At 34.3% G+C, this 19504-nt stretch overlaps 1 protein-coding gene and 2 long non-coding RNA genes across 6 annotated transcripts in view; 1 reads left to right on the forward strand and 2 right to left on the reverse strand.

Moving 5' to 3' along the window:
• Nucleotides 1-6893: 6893 nt before the first annotated feature.
• LOC147498245 (uncharacterized) lies at nt 6894-7384 on the reverse strand. Its single transcript, XR_015195392.1, has 2 exons — nt 7260-7384; nt 6894-7051 (listed from the first exon to the last, which is right to left on the reverse strand). It is a non-coding gene; the product is annotated as an uncharacterized LOC147498245 (long non-coding RNA).
• A 6-nt stretch (nt 7385-7390) lies between these two features.
• Nucleotides 7391-8372, forward strand: LOC147498246 (uncharacterized). Its single transcript, XR_015195391.1, has 2 exons — nt 7391-7885; nt 8024-8372. It is a non-coding gene; the product is annotated as an uncharacterized LOC147498246 (long non-coding RNA).
• A 150-nt stretch (nt 8373-8522) lies between these two features.
• The window catches only part of LOC147498247 (inositol hexakisphosphate and diphosphoinositol-pentakisphosphate kinase VIP2-like), a 31188-nt gene continuing 20206 nt past the window's right edge, over nt 8523-19504 (reverse strand). For 2 of the 4 annotated variants that reach the window (XM_086560310.1, XM_086560309.1), the window contains exons 22-31: nt 18959-19084; nt 17085-17326; nt 16931-16975; nt 13958-14024; nt 13523-13594; nt 11480-11736; nt 11346-11406; nt 10686-10853; nt 9547-9621; nt 8693-9078 (exon numbers count right to left, since the gene is read on the reverse strand). In XM_086560310.1, coding sequence (XP_086416436.1) covers nt 8821-9078; nt 9547-9621; nt 10686-10853; nt 11346-11406; nt 11480-11736; nt 13523-13594; nt 13958-14024; nt 16931-16975; nt 17085-17326; nt 18959-19084 — 1371 coding nt within the window. In that variant the 3' untranslated portion in view covers nt 8693-8820. Of the gene's footprint in view, nt 9079-9546; nt 9622-10685; nt 10854-11345; nt 11407-11479; nt 11737-13522; nt 13595-13957; nt 14025-16930; nt 16976-17084; nt 17327-18958; nt 19085-19504 lie in introns of all 4 variants that reach the window. The other 2 variants (XM_086560308.1, XM_086560311.1) reach the window with 2 other exon arrangements.

The raw sequence follows: 19504 nt of genomic DNA on the forward strand, positions 1-19504 counted from the left end.
TACAAAATGTCTCACACAAATTTTCGAATAAGAATATATTTTTATTGAAAATAAACCGAAATACGTTAATGACCAGCGATTATGGTGCATAAGTACTTAGAAACTAAGGGATCAAATTGAGATAGCCTCTTCACTTTGTGGTTTATAATATTAATCTGTAATTTTCAAATGAAATTATCTTAAACTCGATCTAGCTTGTATAATAGTTTTATTAGATTTATGGTGATTTAGCGGTAAATCATCACCGTACGGCTTACGTACTAATGTATACAAATCACTAAAACCGATTGATTGTTTCCATATCCTCAAATAATACACTACTCCCACTTGAAAAGATTTATCACATAAACGTGTCCTACGAATGGGTGTCGTTATATTAAATTATTATAAAAAATATTAGCAACTATGCATAGCTATGAGATATGAAAATTATATTAATTACTCATTTAAATTTCTTGCACCACTCATTATAAAAAGGAAGCATCAAACCTTGATAAAACTCATCAACTTCTTTTTATTGTTAGGTTTAATAATAGAAGTTTGATTGAAGTTTTGTGAGAATGTCCAATGTGGCGAAGATAATATTGAAACTACTTGAATAGCAAGACATTCTCAATCACAATAAAAGAATTATAATAAACACTACTTGAAATGCAAAATTATATTTGTTGAGACATTTATTTCCCCTACATATAATACAAATATGTTTTAGGGTTATTAGTTCAATACATTTGCATCAAGTTTCTTATTTTCCATTAATTATTCTTTGAGGTTAGTTTAATGTATTACGTTGCACCCAATTTCCAATTTCTCATTAATTATTCTTTGAGGTTAGTTCAATGCAGTTTCATCAAGTTTTCGATTTCCCGTTAATTATTATTTGAGGTTAGTTCAGTGCAATTGCATTCACTTTATGATTTCCCATTAGTTATTCATTAAGGTTAATTCAGTACAGTTGCATCCAGTTTTCGATATTTCGTTAATTAGTCTTTTAGATTAGTTCATTATATTTACATCCAGATTACAATCTCCCGTTAATTACTTATTGAGGTTAGTTAAATACATCTGCATCCAGTTTCTGATTTCCCGTTAATTGTTTTTCTAGGTTAGTTCGATAGTTTACAATTTCTATACAAGTTGCATACATGTAAGAGTCTGTTTTTATAAACTCACTTTCATTTTGGGTTCCTAATTAATCATAATTAATTATGTGAGAAGCCTAAAAAAGTGGACATTTATGCTTTGAGGTCGATGCAGTTACATCCGAATTCCAATTTCTAGTTAACTATTTTTTTAGGTTATTTCAATGCATTTGCATCCAATTTATGATTTCCCGTTAGTTAATTTCTGATTTTAGTTTAGTGCAGTTGCATCCAGTTTTTGGTTTTCCGTTAATTATTCTTTGAGGTTAGTTCAATGTAGTTGCATCCAATTTCCGATTTTATATTAATTGTTCTTTGAGGTTAGTTCAATACAATTATATCCGGTTTCTGATTTCCCATTAACTATTCTTTGAGGTTATTCCAATGCATTTGCATTTAATTTCCGATTTCACACCAATTATTCTATGAGGTTAATTCAATGCAGTTGCATTCAGTTTTTGATTTTCTGTTAATTATTTTTTGAGTTAAGTTCAATGCATTTGCATCTAGTTTTCGGTTTCACATTAATTATTATTTAAGGTTTCTTTGATGTATTTACATCTGCATCTAGTTTTTTATTATTTATTCTTTTAGGTTAGTTCGATACAATTATATCCGGTTTTGATTTCCCATTAACTATTCTTTGAGGTTATTCCAATGCATTTGCATTTAATTTCCGATTTCACACCAATTATTCTATGAGGTTAATTCAATGCAGTTGCATTCAGTTTTTGATTTTCTGTTAATTATTTTTTGAGTTAAGTTCAATGCATTTGCATCTAGTTTTCGGTTTCACATTAATTATTATTTAAGGTTTCTTTGATGTATTTACATGCCGTTTCTGATTTTCCATTAAATATTTTTCAAGGATTTGCATCTAATTTATAATATCTCGTTAGTTACTCTCTGTCGTTAGTTTAATGCAATTTGCATAAAGTTTCCGATTTACCGTTAATTACTCTTTGAGCTCAGTTATGTATTTGAATTCAATTTCCGATTTTCTTATAATCATCTATTATGGTGTATAATACCAACTTCTACTGATCCATCTGTAATGTCCTTGCAAACATGACATAAAAAGTAAATTATGCTTAATTTACTATGTATGATCATCGAAGATTATCCAGTTTTCGATTTTTCATTAATTATTATTTAAATTATGCATGACTTACTATGTAGAATCTTCAAAGATTAACTACGAACGGGTGTTGTTATATTAATTATTCTTAAAAATATTTGCAAATATGCAAAAATATTATATTGATCACTCATCAACCAAATTTTTTATAACGTGAAAACCTCACTCCCTATTAAAAAAAAGAACTCATCTTTGATAAAATCCTTCAACTTTATTTGGTTGTTTAATAATAGAAGTTTGATTGAAGTTTTGTGAGATTGCATAATAAGACGAAGTTCATATATATTGAAGCTACTTGAATAGCAAGGAGTTTTCAATCATACGGAAAGAGATAAGATAAATACCATTTTAAATGCAAAACTATACTTATCGAGACATTCCCACAACATATTACCCAACTATGTTTCGAGGTTATTTCAATGCATTTGCGTCCAGTTTCTGATTTTTCGTTATTTATATTTTGAGATTAGTTCAATGCAGTTGCATCCAATTTCCAACTCCCGTTATTTATTTTTTTAATATCAGTTCAATGCAGTTGCATCCAGTTTCTGATTTCTCGTTAATTATTCTTTTCAGTTAGTTCAATACATTTGCATCAAATTTCCAATTTTCTGTTGTTAATTGTTATATTATTTGAGGTCAGTTCAATGCATTTGCATCAAGTTTCTGATTTTCCGTTAATTATTTTGTGAGATTAGTTTAATGCATTTGCATATAGTTTCGGATTTCTTATTTATTATTTGATAAAGTTGCATTTTCATCTAGTTTCCGATTTCCCATTAATTATTGTTTGATGTTAGTTTAATGAGTTTGCATTCAGTTTTCGATTTTCCGTTAATTATTTCTTGAGGTTTTGCATCTAGTTTATTTTTTTAGATTAGTTCAGTGCAATTGCATCCGGTTTCCAATTTCCATTAATTATTTTATAAGATCAGTTCTACGCATTTGCATTATGTTTCCAATTTATAATTAACTTTTCTTTGAGGTTAGTTCAATGCAGTTGCATCCAGTTTTTGATTTTCCGTTAATTTAATCTTTGAGGGATAGCTCAATTCATTTGCATCTAGTTTCCAATTTTCCGACAATTATTTTTTGATGTTAGTTTGATATATTTGCATCCAAGTTTTAATTTCCCGTTAATTATTCTTTGAAGTTAGTTTAATACAGTTCTATCCATATTCCGATTTTTTATTAATTATTTTTTAAGATTAGTTTAATGCTTGCATTTGCATCCAGTTTTCGATTTTTCGTTAAATATTATTTGAGGTTAATTCGATGCATTCCAGTTTTCGGTTCCCCATTAATTGTTTTTTTACATTAGTTTCAATCAATATTATATATTTTTTAAAATATTTCTCATTATTGCTTTGCTGTTATTATTTTTTTTATTTTTTATTATATATTTTATGATGTTATTTTTTTATATAATTGTTTTTAACTATGTTTTGAGGCCGTATTAAGGATATATTCGAAATAAGTCGGTGTTTTATCATAGACACTAAAATTGTATGATTTGTAATAGGGAATTAATTTTTACAAATTACCTATTTTTTAGCAATTTTTTTATTTAATCAAATATATAAGAATTGGAACACTAAAAGTGTTTGATTCGTAATAGAAAATTACTTTCTACAAATCACATATTTTTTAACAATTTTTTTTTTATTTGATCAAATATATAAGAATTGGAAATACACTCAAACTCTCTAAATATAAGAATTAGAAATACACTCAAACTGTCCAAAGAGGTTCAATATACGTGGGATTATTGGCTATTAGAAAATATTATCTTTCATATTAAAGTGTCACATAAGATAGAAAAAAAGACTAAGGGGTCATTTGTTTTTGCCTCTTATAAGACCTTAAGGTCTTATAATCTTTTATAAGATGTGGGCAGTGATTTTGGAGATTTTTTTGGTTTGTTTTTTGCCTCTTATAAGAGGCATTCTACTATAAATGTCTTATAAGAGGCTCCAATTCTATAAGTACCAAAATTTCAATTCTATAAGTCTTATAACTTGAAAAATGACTCAAACACCCCCGTTCATATACCCCTAACCTCATTTCTCTTTTCTTCTCTTTTCATTATCTTCTTCTCCAAATAACTCCATTGCCCTAGCTACCACCGGCTACCACCACCACCACTGCCGCTACTACCACCACCACCATCACTACCACCACCATCATCACCTCCACCACCACTACCACCGTACTAGTAAGACTATCACTACCACCACCATCATCACTACCACCGTGTTATTAAGACTAATATCATCACCTCCACTACCACCACCACCACCACCACCACTACCACCGTACTATTAAGACTATCACCACCACTACCGTGCTATTAAGACATCCACCACTTCCACTACCACCACCACCACTGTGCTATTAAGATCAATATCATCACCTCCACTACCACCACCACTGTGCTATTAAGACCACTACCACCACCGCCAATTAAGATAGTTTCCTAAAATCGATATTCTAATTATCAAAATTGATTTGAAATCGAAAATCAAACTATACGCTTGTTTCAAATTAATCTATTCAAGTTAAATATGATGTAAAGTAGAGTTATATTTGTCAAATAACCATCTATAAGATGTAATGTATTTGTTTTTTCTATTTTTACAAGTGCTTATAAGAGGAATTTAAAATGAAAAACAAACCACTTTATAAGACCATCTTATAAGACATTCTTATAACACATGGTCTTATAAGACCCTCTTAAGGCATCTCCAATGGGGGGTGTAAACCGTATAGAGTGGAAATTTTATACCCCAAATATAAAAAAACTATCTCCAATGGAGGTGATATACCGTAGGTAATAGTGTATTAGCTAATAGAGAGGGTAGGAAATTCCCCCTCTCGCTATTAGTTAATAAAAAGCCCGAGCGACACTCGAATTGACGTCTGAGTGAAATAATTTTCGGACGTCACTTGGAGTAACGTCCCTTTCTAATTCTAAAGTAATTTTTTAACTCAGACGTCACTTTACGTCCCAGTTTAAATTAAAGAGAGACGTCACTTAAAGTGACGTCCAAGTTTAAAATCTATTTTTTTTTTTACACTTTTCTATTGGGGAGTATAGAGTGTGGATATTTATAAGCTATACAATAATATACACTTAGAGGTGTAAAATCCTAATGGCACCTACGTGGGGCCTAGGTGGAGGTGTAATTTTACACCCCCCATTGGAGATGCTCTAACTTAATTCAAAAAAACGAATAACCCCTAACTCTCATATTAGAGTGCCACATAAGATAGAGAAAATCATTTTTTTTAAATCTCTGTTTTAGTATATAGATAGTAGATTCCATAGTTTCATATACCACTAATACCACTTGTCTTAATACGTTTCCCCTTCTGGTCACATTGTGCCCAATTGCTCAACTGATCAATGCAGTGGGTCGCTATTACTTGCCTGGCTTTAACGTAGAACCCTATCCTACTTAAGGCTTAAGAGTATGGCTCCGTGCCTCTGTCAGTGTCAATCACTCTAGCTCGTGTGTCTTTCCTTCTTCTGGATTACAAATTTACAACGTAATTTTGGATCTTGTCCGGTATAAAACAAAAAAATTGTATAGGCAGCTAGCTGCATTATATCAGGTTCTTGTGTCTTGTTAAAAGGCTCAGCTGAAATTAAATACATGTATAACATTACTTAGTAAAATTTGATCGACAATTTTTCAAAAGCTAATATATAAAGGCTACATTTATGGTGCGCAGGTCGTATGGTATGCTATTAAATCTGGGCCACTCATACCAAAGGGTGTGTGTGTATTGCATGGCAAAAGTACTTATCTAAAGGCCCACATTATCTGCGCACCATACATCTCGCGCACTGAAGACATGCTCATATATAAAAAGAAAGAGCATAGAGCAAATTCTGACTTTTAGTTTTGGATAAATTTCCCAATCGGCGATAATGTCATTATGTTCTCAATCTGACCCATAGTTTGGGATTTCGAAATTTTTAAAATTCTGATAAATCTAAAAATTGAAAATTTTCAAATTTCGACTCCTATCATATTTAAAATTTTGATTGATTTTAGAATAATCAATATTTCGACTCTATATTCAGAATTCCAATTTTTTGAAAAACCAAAATATTGGATGGAATTATGAGATTTCGTTCGGAATCACGAATACAAAAAATTACTGATATCACTCACTAGTTACTGATAAACTATGTTGTGTTGTTATTTGTGGTCGAATTGAAAACAAAATGACATTATCATGCTGAATCAGAAATTTACCTTTTAGTTTTTAGTTTATGGTAGGAAATTATGACTTAGAGCATAAAAATAATGAGCTTGAAAATGGATTTCCGACTTGTGTGACTAGCCAAAACGCAAGGAAAAAAATTGAAGCATTAAGAAGTTTATTTATTTGGCTTTAATTTAAATCGGTACGTCGGCGTATCGTAGATTTAGCCTTGACCCAATCCATTTCATCTTGATTTGTTGCAGATAGGACCGTTGGACTAGAAAAAAAATGATGGGTCCGAACATATTCTGTGTGTATTGATTGCGCGGCATGTGCAGTAAGAAATTATGGGGAGACTAGTCATGTGGGTGCCAAAGATATTTGGCATGCAAGTGATGAACAAGTAAAACAAACTCTTTAGCTCTGTCGGCTTTATAGAGGAAACAAGCAGTGAAGGGACAATACGCAGTACCCGTAAAAACATTGATATCCCAATCTTCATTGCACTTCCAGTCTTTCACTTCTTCACCCTCGATCCTCACCTCATCATTGAAATCTGTGGATTTAAGTAGTTATGCAGTTATACACTATACTAATTGGCTGTAGGGGCATATCACATTTTTAAATTGTTTTTAGACACCCCCACTTGGGGCCTTTTCGTTTCATAAAGATTATTACTTTGTAAAGATGGATGCTCACTTTGCTCTGAACCTTTTTTTTTTGGAATCAAAAGAGGAAAAATAAAGGGAAAGGAATAGGAATACCTTTTGATATTCTAAAGGAATAATTCTAAACAAAGTTAGGTCTATCTGAATTGAGATCATGAGTCATATGCGCAATTCAAGCCCAAAAGTAGATGTCCTGTATAACTGTATTGTTTGGTTTCTTCTTTGATGTACTAGGATATATCTTGAGGAATGCTAGCGGTTAGTGGGGTAGCATCGTGCTACCCAGCAACAAAACCTAGCTTCATCTTCTTATCTTCTTTCCAGTTCAGTGTCACACATCTCCATAATCCAATTCGATAACTAGCCTTTTCTTTTGGTTATCAAACAAATATTGATGTCTTATGCTTGTAGTTTTTCAATTCATTTTCGAATTATGAACTTGATGATGAACCAAATTTTCGATTAAGAAAATCCCCAATGTCATAACCCCATTAACCCAGTAGATAAGTGAACAAAAATAGTCCAAATTCCTGTTCAAATCCATTTGATTCTTATCTAACTCAATAACATGACATAATCTAACTGGTTTAATCGGATTCTACATACATCCCCTTCTTCTCTAACCCCATCCAAGAAAAACCACCAACAAAGCTCACCCATACCTTTGCTCTTTGAAAAACCAAACATTCCATAATAAGTTTTAATGTCTCATAATAGAATTGGTAAGCAAGAATTACTATATCTTGATTTGGTAGAAAGATGATGAACATGTAAAAGAGAGCTGAGAGATAAAAGAGGAGATAAGAATTTCAATAGAATTGGTAACTGGTTTCAACTTAATTATTTTTGTTATGTTGCAGGGCATCACGGGTAGCTTGCTAGCATTCCACATATCTTTTTCACGTACTGTGGGATGAGATTGAAAGATCAGGAATTTAGCATTGCGTCTTTTCAAGAGACGTGGCGTAAATTGCTAGGAAACTGGTGGCACATTGTAGGGCAGACAAACGAAGTACTTACCCATCTTACAACTCATACAAACCCCAAAGTCTTTGAGGAACATGTTGATCACTGCATGGGTGTCTCTGCTAAAGCATCCTTCAGATAATGTTGTAGTAGTCAGTTAGGTTGCCTCCAAGAGAATACACTAGATTCAGTCATTGAATGATCAAAATATAACAGTTAATACATTATTTTTGGTTCCCATAAGACAATGTCACAGTTAGTTGTGTTGCCATCAGAAGAAAAATCGGTACTAAAACTCTCATTGAATCATCAAAATATAACATGCGGATATACATTATTCTTGATTATTATGGTAAAATCAAAACAAATTCGACCAGCAATATTGGCAAAGAATATTCCGAAGCTCATAATAGTATCAAAATCTTCCAACAAAAGTGCATTGATAGTTTCTTCCACTGTTCTAGTTGGGAAAAAACATGGCGTAAAAAAATTGTCTGAAATCTCTATTTCCCTGAAGTTTGTAAGATGATTAGCAAAATTAACTAGCAAAATCGAAAAGAACATTTGTAAAGCTTGTAATACTTTCAAAATTTTCAAAAGAAGCTGAATAGACAAGTGTATCTAGCTCCCATTGTTCTGTACGGGCCAATTACTTGGAAAATGTGAAGCTAAAAAAAGAATGAAAGCATCTCTATTTACTTCCATTAGCATGCTTATGAAAAGGCCACAGGTTCACAAGGCGCTCTAGCATTCCTGCACTTCGGAAATAGCCTGAGAATCCCTGTGGAATAGCAGGGGGTGGAAAATCCTCAGCTGGCATGGCGAACGGGCGGATCATGTTCTCCATCTTCTCTAGTGTGAGATATGATCCCACTTCTTGCAGCCTCTCTGGGCCCATTATTGGAAGTGTGTGTTCCTGATGCAACGAAGCAGCTTCACCATCGTTATTCTGCAATCAAGAATAAGAAAAAGCGCAAAAAAACAAAAAAATAAAAATGACAACCCATAAAGTAAAAAGGATAACCAAGTTTTATAAGATTCCTACTATTAATGTAGGAACAAAACTAATTGACCAGAAAAGCAGCCTCAACACTAGTGACACACATACACGTCCAATAAATCAATTTATGCAACTAAGAACTTCTCTTGGCTGAAACCACGTCCAGACTAAAGCTTGAGTGGAGGTCTTAACATTCCACTCCAAAGCCTAAAATTGGGTTCTTAAATCAAGGATAAGAACAAAAGATTGCAGTTACACACCTAATCGATTCGATCACTTCGATCTTAAGATTCATACCACAGCAAGAGCTGGCTAAATGTACAAACTGACATTTTTACATCACGCCAATAGTACATCTACCCAGTTTCTTTTAACAACATTTTTCTACCTTAGATTTACAAAAAATAAAAAAATTACCTCCAGAGGGCTTAAATCTGCACCTCTGCTGAACGTCATCTCTATCCGGTACCTCTTTGGGTCTTCTAGAGCTACCTGCAACATAGTATAAAAGACATATTACTTCACTTTAGTATGATGACCTCTACTGAAAATGAGAATTAGTGGAAAGGTTTGCGAATGTTAACACAATGGGAATCCAAACACAATCTTCACAGGGTATTATTGGAAACATAATCTTCACAGGGTATTATAAAAAAAAAAAAATAACATTCAATATAATAGGGACTGTCCTGTCACATTCAAAAAAATTAACATTCACAGGATTTTGAAGATATTGGCGAGAACTGTCCTGTCACATTCTTATTGCTGAATGCCACACATTTGAACTCTGATAAAAATCATAGGGACTTTCAACAGGTTATGTGTATTGCTATCCAACACTTGTACAATGTATCTGATACGGCATAACAGTGTAACACCGAAAACTAAGATGCATAACCTTCAATATATATTTGTGTACCCCACACATCTATGTATCATGTATTTGATACAGATTTTTCCTAAAATGTGGAGTCTTCATGTTACCTAGATGAAAATCAGATAGGCAAAAGGACACCACTAATAGGTTAGATAGTAATAAGAAGCAATAAAGAAAACAGTGTTAAAGAAACAAGATGTCCAAAAGGTGTGATGTAATAGACACAAAGTGCGAGGGTATTTTAGTATTTTCATTGCTTTTATGTTTTAGGCCATATTGGCTCAAGTCCAAGCCCAACCCATTCGGCTTAGGTTAGGTTTGAGGATGTTTAGGGTTTAGTATAAATAAATATTGTGCCTCCATTAGTTGTTTTTGGTTAAGTTATTTGATTTATAAAAGGTTATGATTTTTTTTTTTTGATCGGTTAAGATTTCTTGAGTGATTTTATTAAAGACTATTCTTATTGAGTGAATTGTTAATTGATTGAAGCTTCCGACAATCATAGTCCACATCAAGGTAGTTTGCCAGATAGAAGCAAAAGGCACCACCACAACCAGCAATGAACTTAAGAATTGGAATTCCCTTTATTATGGCCATGCATTACGACACTACGAATAAATCTATCACTAATACTAGAATTCCTAGATACGATCATCATATAACATTGACAGCATACTACCTCTGTGTTTTCAAACATTCTCAAGACAATGTAACTCATGTAGTCAAGCTCCCGTGTTTTTGACAAGCGTTCCATAGCACTATGACAGATAAGGCTATCTTCTCCTTGTTGAGATTCATCCAAATTACAATAGCGGAGAACATTCATCAGAGAATGTATATGTGACTCCTGTTATTCACATGTATTACGAAAAAGGTCAAGGAAAAGATATAAACAATTAAAGGATGAACCAATTTCAAAAGCATCATAACAATTATGTCTGGGAAGCATATAGAATATGTGTAAGTGTATATAGCTACAGCTTAACCGAGCAGGCGAAGAATGACTCTGAACTTAGTTGGGGCACACACACACAAACACACAAAAAGACCAACAACTGAAGAAAGTGAAGTCCACAAAGATTCCGAGTCATCATACTTGAGGATATGCTGAGAGGAAAGAAGAGAAGAATCTGAACTCATTAATTAATTAATTGAACAGCAAATAACAAAATGAAAGTGGAGAAAACTGAAGAACATGAAGCTTCAAGACAGTAGACATAAATAGTAATAGCATTAGTAATAAAATCACAGTTATTTTATTGTTACTATTATTGTTGTTATCATCATCCTTACTGTCATAAAAGAATAGAAAAGAAGCTCAGAGGGTAAGTATACTCACTGATGTAAAATAGAGTCGTGTCCGTACATGTCTTTCAGGTGTCCGCACATTCGCTGCATACCTAAATGAAAATCATAGGGTCAACAACTTGCACATAGAGAAATAAACTACAGTTTATGAGATGATATAGATACTTCGGATCAAGGCGGTATTTCGTCTCCTTATCATCATCGTCATCTTGGTCCAGTGACTTTTCACTTGTAGAACTAGTTCTTCTCGTGTCTTCATTCTTAGTTTGTTGTTTTAATAACAGCTGGTCACTGTCATCCTTTCTGCTTTTAAATGATGCTGAGTTTTGATCTTGATTGCTTTTCAGTTCAGCAACAGTGATAGCTTCTTCCCGAGTGTTCCTTAGGTCAATTAAAATCTTACCCAACAACCGACGAGCAATCTGAACCAACAAAGTGAAAAGAAGAAGATAAAGAAAAAGAGTATTAAATAGAAAACTATGTAATAAACAAAACAATATTAGACTTATATACTGTTAGGGTTGGTCATTGTCGTAGCTCTCTTCTAAATTGTTGATACAAAAATTAGAGTCTATCTTTGCCATTCTTGTGAAATTCTTGGTTGATAGTCTCATTTTTAGTGGCTCCAAAAAAAACCTTTTCATTTCCTTTCACTTTTGGGTTGGTAACCCACGAAAACAGATCGTACTGAAGTTATTTCTCGTAAAATGATGATCGAAAGTATCTGTTTATTTGGTCACGTGTCATCTAAGGTAAAGCAGTCCAGCACTTCGCCTAGTAGCTTGAGCCGTGTATTGCTCTCCCACAACCCCATAGTTCATCTCTGCTAAGGTAGATATCAATTAATTTCACAATATAAAAAACTCTACAAAGGTCCGCTCTCCTCTTGTTTCCTCCACACGATGATTATATTTAAGGGTATGAGGATGGGCCTTGTGAATTGATAAAACATATGTTAGGGATATACTGATTTTCGACATGCTACAAGCATTAAATGCATAAGCAATAAACTAACCAACAAACAAAGGAGCAGGGGTTCTCCACAAGGAGATTCTTCTTTTTACAATCAAGGAGAAAATAGGATATGAAAGCATCATTTGTTAATTGTTGAGATGTTTAACTTAGTTCCACATGGGACATTGAAAGCCATGCATGATGATATATAAGTTCATGTGCCTCTCTGTGTGGACCCTCATAAATGGTCCACATGAGACATCCAGCTCGATGGAATGCTCAGCAACACAACGCGTCCCTGTAGACCAACTGGGCATGTTCTTTGGACATAGCACCCGGACCAGACCTTTTATATTTGCAGGCTTAGTCCGGGTTCGTAGCCAGGGCACAGAATGCTCAGCAGCACAGCGTCTCTATGGACCAGCTGGGCATGTTCTCTGGACATGGCACCCAGACTGGACCCTTCATATCTGCAGGCTTAGCCTTGGTTCGTAGCCAGGGCACAACATGGCATGTGGGCCAAGTCTCACTATAAGCCTGTAATCAGCTGAAAACAAGGCCCGTCCAGATCCCACAGAATCCGGAGGTTATGACTCTATTCAATGTACCTGAAAACTCGGGATAAGGATTCAGAGCCAGAGATTCTCTAGGGTTTCGGATGGTTACGTATTAAAGAGTTTTCCTCAACAGAACTACATTGGAAGCTCTATACATTATAGACTTTCAGAGACTTGATCCCTCTGGGGTATGTAGGCAGCCACCGAACTAAAAAGTGGTTCAGTCTCAACATCAAAACAAACCAATTCACCATCACTTTGAATATTCTGTGCGTCATTCTGTGGGTTGCGATATTTGGAAGGTTAGTTTCTCAAGAGTGTCTTGGTAGATCTGTAGCTTACAGTTTTTGCCCCGACACTCTCCACTCATTGCCAATTGGCGTTTTGAGTTGGATGCTCCAACTTTTAGATGGTATTGGAGCAGGCTATTGTAAAAAGAAAGTTTACTCCATGTCACCCTGTCACCCTGTCACCCAAGTTTACTCCATGTGGTAGGCTCAAGTAACCCCACAAGTAAGAGGATAACACTTAATACACCATTGCATAGAATCCGTATTATAGTGTTCAATTAGACATTTTATTCCAAAGAGGACACAAAACATCTTCGATTTTGGCATCAGAGATAAAATGAAGGAATACAAATAAATGGTTAATTATAAAAGGTAGAAGAGAAGTATATTTATGATGGATTGATTACCTTTGAGCCAATTTTGAGCTTTTGCTGTGGATTTATTCCATACTCGTTCGGAATGACACCATCCGCAAGTAACTGCAATGATGAACCAAAGAAAAAGAGTTCTTAAACTATTTATAAGTTGTGTGAAAATGACAATTTAAACCTACTAAGAAGGGCAACGACTCCTGAGAAGACAATTTCTCAAATGGTAAATGGACATTGTAACAAGAGAACGGTATTAGATCTTATTGTAGAAAATGTTTCTGCAGAATACATGCACATGGACCCTACATGAATATATTGCACCACCTCAAAGCAAAAAGAAATTTATGAGGCAAGTCTTTATTTAAACTTTAATTATTATTTTTTTTATCAACATAATTTTGATAAATTATTAAGAAACTATTAGCCAACAAAGTACTTGAAGAAAATCATATGTATAAATTCAGAACATGCCTGAGCAACTTTGAATAGCTCATCCAAACCATCCAGATTAAGATGTGAATTGTGCAATAGATCATACCTACAAAATATCACAAACGTCAAGTTAACTTAAGTACAAATCAACCTTAAACAAACTCATGATCGTTGAAGCAACTAAAACTCTAGGATATTGTTTTTTTCTTTTCTGTTTTTTCTCTCCTCAATATATCTCCACAAAAGAAATTTGATTCTTCTCCTAACCATGCCGAAATTGGTCTATAATTAACGGTGAAATGGATTTGTCCGCAACTCTTTACGTTGCTAACAAGAATTGATGCGGTTAGAAACTTTGGATTGCCTTATTTTTTGCGGAGATGTTTTACATAATTAGGAGATCATTATCACACACAAATATATATATATATATAGGGATCCATATACAACACTTTTTATATAACAGTTTATGCAACGCCCCTTTACAAGTTGAACCAAGGGCTGATACTTTGTGGGTATGATCTTACCACTATAAAGATCATATCCACAAAGTTTTAGATCATTTCAAAACCTATAACATTTACAAAATTTGTTTTAAAATTGTGAGATTATTTCAACGGCCAAGAATTAATATTTTGCAACCCTCTTTTGGCATTTTTAAAAATTTCCAAATAAGCACATTTGTTGCAGCCTGCAGGGACATTCTCCATCTGGAAGATGACATCCACAAAAAATAAGTCATAAATAGATTTGTAGAGTGAGATGGAGGCCATTGTATAAACTGTTGTACAAAAAGTGTTGTATACTGATCCTATCCCTATATCCCTATATATATATTTGAACATAATCTGAAATTTTTAAGTACACTAACGATCATGTTTTTGTTTATGGGTCAAGTTTACAAGTCCCATAACCCTTAGCTGAACAAATATAACAATTATTAGTAAAAGGAATGGATAGATGAAAGTATGGACAAAAATCTCACATGTCTTCTAATTTCAATATATTACTTTGTGGGGTGCAAAGACTTCTAATCAAGTGCCACAAAAAGCAGAAATATCAAACTTGTCAATTTCACTGTCGTTTGGTTTCACACCTTTTACTCAAAAGTATCTGTGTATGATTTGATTCATTAAGCTTAGAATCATCTAGGCAGCAAGGAAAACTCTCTACAGCAATTGCTATGGGTACTACAAAGGAAGTCTATATATAGGATGATGAAATAACAACATAGGTATATACACGCCGTCCACACACGTACATAACTATGTGTGCATGCACTCTTTGGACATCTCTTCTGGAATTATCTGTTGCTCCAGAATTGCTGAGTGAGCGGAGTGAACAATCTTGGCCCAACTTTTCCGTGTGGCCCAGAATGTAAAATGACCCGGTTTTCGCCTGTCTGTCCTCAAATATCTCTTCCCCTTCCCCTTCCCCTTTCCCTTCGCCTCCCTCTCTCACTCTCCGCCTTCCCCCCCTCTCCGCTCACTCCCCGCTGTTAGTAGTTATACTAGTGCCCAGGGAAAGTGAATTTTTGGGAGGCTGAACTCTACCTTGAGGAGATCATCGTAACCAAAAACTAGCCAATCATTAATTTTCTCCGTTCATCAACAGGCCCTTCTTCATACTACCGTGCATCTTGTGTGTCTGCATAAATCTAGCAACGCCGTGTTTTCACCCAACCAGTCTTACACTGGTCTGTTAACAAGTGCTTCAACTCAAGCGGAGCAATAAAAGTGTAATACTGCTACTAGTCTATTACTAGAAGATGCCATAAAGATGAGCCTGTCTTTCTTCAGGGTATCAAGGACCAGTAACAAATTTAATCGTTGAGTTTGTTTCTTGTGAGTTTTGATTGTCAGTCTAAGATCCCAAAAACTTTCAGCATCAACAAATATGTACTAATGTATGGGCAATTGAGCTACAATATCAGTCCACATTGTGACATGTAGACAATTTTATCAAAAGAAATATCATTGTGAACTTTTGCCATTTGTGTTTGTCTGACAGTGAGTTGCTTAGTCACACTCTCAACCATTGTCCTTACTTGGGAGGTTTGGTGTCATTTAACTCGGCAATCAGGGTGGTTTGGGATCTTCCCCGAAGGGTGTAGACTATGGAACATTACTCCGATCTCAAACATGTGGGGTCTTTGGTTGGAGTAGAATCGAAGGCGTTTCAAGGATACAGTGCACTCAGTAGAGGAAGTGATTATTTGGATGACTGGAACAAAGGATTTATCTTCCCGTAATTAACGATAAAGGAGGAATAATGTGATAGTCCCTTTGGAGATTTCGTATTCACATGGAACTCTTTGATGGCCTATGCTTATTGAGATTTAGTTTACCCTGTTTAGTTTTCTATTAGTTGTTGTTGTCAAGTTATGTAGGATAGCTCATCCTACTGCTTTGTATTCTTTGTTTTTATATAATATATCTCTATATTTACCAATCCAACATAATATATATCAGCATACATTAACCAAGAGAGAAATTTTATCGACTTAACATACACCTTTTTAATGTCCTAAGACACCATACAGTGATTTACTAGTATGAGCTTTCATACAAAAACAAAAAAATGAAAAAGTCAAAGATGAAATCTCAAAATCAACCAATCAGTCACCGTGTGGTGCATGGGGACATACAAAAGCCAAAAGGTATATGTTAACTAATTAGCGGTCATAACCAACATTACAGTTTTTTCTGTCATATTGTAGCCCCATATGGGCTACCTTAACTTCAGATCATTGACAATCTAGAACCAAACACATTCCACAAATTCACATTCAACATAGAGTAACACAAGCTCAACATGTATTACTAGTCATACATGTTGGAAAATAATAATTGACAGTAAAAGAACAATTAAAACACCACCAAACTCATCCTGGTAAATAGCTTTCTAGTTTGATATAAGTAGGACATAGACTACAAGCTCTGCAAGGAATCCAGTAATGTATAACAATAACTAATATGTCAAATAATAAAATAGAAGTTCTGAATAGCTTACTTGCAAGAATCATAAACGTCTGGAATTTGTGTTATATCAAATCGTCTGCACATAATATTAGTATGTTAAAATGGCTTGAAGCAGTTAGTTGAAAAATAGAGCTAGAAGTCTAGCTTGTCAAATTGGATGAACTACTTAAATGGCAAGCACTTACTCCTTACGTTCATTATACAAGTCACGCTCAAGCTTTTTCCAGCGTGCGTACATCAAAAGAAAACCTTCGCTACCACAAGGTAAGCCAGCTGCAATACGACCAACATCAATGTTTGTTTTCCCAAGGGCCTTGGCCTGGTCATATGGAGGAAGCACTGCATATGGGATAGTCTTAGCGAGTTTCTCATCCTCATCTTTAGCAAGCAATTCAACTTGTGCAGTCACTTTCTTTGTCAGTTTGACCTATTAGCAAGATGGACGTTTAGAGTAAAATCGAATAACAAATTCAGATTCTACTGTAAAACGTGATCGAATTCAAAACACAGTCACCCAATAGCAACAGAAAAGATATTCGGATTGAAAGGAAATATACAAAAAAAATATATTAAGCACAACAAAAAAGGCAGCAATTCTTGTAAAACACTCAAGGGCTGTTACAAGTTTGAGCAGTATGAGACAACAAGTCACTATGGGGTATGCTAGAGGGTTCCACAGAGGTCTGATATTTCCAAGAGTAAAAACCCTGTGCAAGCTATATCGATGATGCCGACAAACCAAAGAACGCAACAGTTTTTGCTATCAAGGTAAGGATTAATTTGAATGCCAACTAAAGAAGCACTTGCAGATTATAATGACTTTAGATGGGAAAACAAGTTCTGACTTATCATATACCCTTAACTAAATGTTTTATACTGTTTGAAATGCATGATCAACATGAAATTGAAGAACAAGTTGGGATTCTATTCTACAACATAACATTATACAAAACATATTCCCTCAACAGCAACAAAAAATAAATATTAGCAACATGTGAAAAGGAAATATACACGGAGAAAATTGTTCGGCATGTCCAATTGCTCTCAATTCTTGCAAGATAACCCGACAAGCTTAAAGTGTATGCTGGAGGCTCCTTAGAGGTTTGAAATTTCCAAGAGAAGAAACCAGTAGAAGCTAAACTAATGATGCATATGAAATAAAGAATGTAATATCTTTTAATAACAACGCAGTAAGAATTAATTTGAATACTAAGCTACAGTAACACTTTTAGATAATTTCAACTTTAGTTGGGAAAATAGGTACTGACTTCAGTAATATCTTTACGACGTATAATGCGGCTTATAGGAGCTAGCTAGATAAGCTATCTTGGTGTCCGAATCATTTATTTCCCCCCTCCTGTGGACCCCACCAAATTAAATAAAGAATTAAAAAAGTTTTTTTTCTCTCTTGACCCCACCAAAACCGTACCGTAGAATAAAAAACCCAGATTTTTTTTTGTAGCACATGCTCAATACTAGTCCAATGTAATGTTTTTATATCCTAGACCCTTGGAGATTCTCTTATATGGCCTTCTCAGGGTTTTGTTTGGCATCCTCTGGTTTCCCCCTTGTATCTCCGTTATAGTACGACTCTTATTATGCTTATTAAAATTTTGATTAAACAAAAAAAAGAATAATACCAAATTTGGGTTAATTGTATCTCTTTGCAGTTTTGTACAGAAATTACTAAAGGATATTGTCAAATCTAAAATTATCCCACACAAAAAAGAAACAACCAATAAAACATCAAGAACCAAATACCCTGATTCTTCTTTCACAAAAGACAATGGTTTGGCCAAGATACCTAATGCAAGCATGTCATGAAAAATGCAGTTGTAAACAACTAAACATGCTGGAAAGGGTTCAGGTTCAAGCATATACATCTACGGGACACCAGTCTATAAAAAACAAAGTTTCCCAGTCGGTTATAAAACTATACAATGAACTATCAAAATAAGAAGCGCCAGTCACATATCAAAGTATATACAACAGTTCATTAACACTGCCCTGCAGTGCTTAGATAGGAAAAATGATTAACTGCAAGTTACTGCTCACTTACCAAAGTTGGAAGAAGTTCAGAAGCATTAGAAGGCAGTCCAGCCCCATCAGCCATCCATGGAAATTCAGAAGACCCATTTGTCTGCAATTTCCTTGCATGAGAAGTGATGATCTCATTCAACCTAGCCTGTATAAGATGACGCTTTCATGATTAGATGAAGAGAAAAGAAACTTTGCCTGCTTTAGTTGTAAAAAAGACAGAAGTACAAAAATTCTAGTAAAAGTCTAGAACTTCACTCAACTTTGAAACCATTCTTAATTACCAAAATACAGCCAATACTTCTCCAAAAAAAACATACATTCTCAACATGTTTGTTAGGTTCTAAGTGATTCAGTTATGTACAACATAAAGAGGAAAACCACTAGTTGGTCAGAAATATAGGTTGGAATATAGGTGCATAGTACTGTCATGAAATGAACCAAGATGACTTTGCTTGCTCCTTGATGGACCTTCAACAAATAGCAAAATAATACATATCCTAAGCAATTTTATCCAATCACAGCCAATGGGGAAAAAAATTGGGAATGAAAACCATTATAAGAAAAA

Source organism: Coptis chinensis, chromosome 5 (assembly GCF_015680905.1).
Source record: "Coptis chinensis isolate HL-2020 chromosome 5, ASM1568090v1, whole genome shotgun sequence".
Classification (NCBI taxonomy): domain Eukaryota; kingdom Viridiplantae; phylum Streptophyta; class Magnoliopsida; order Ranunculales; family Ranunculaceae; genus Coptis; species Coptis chinensis.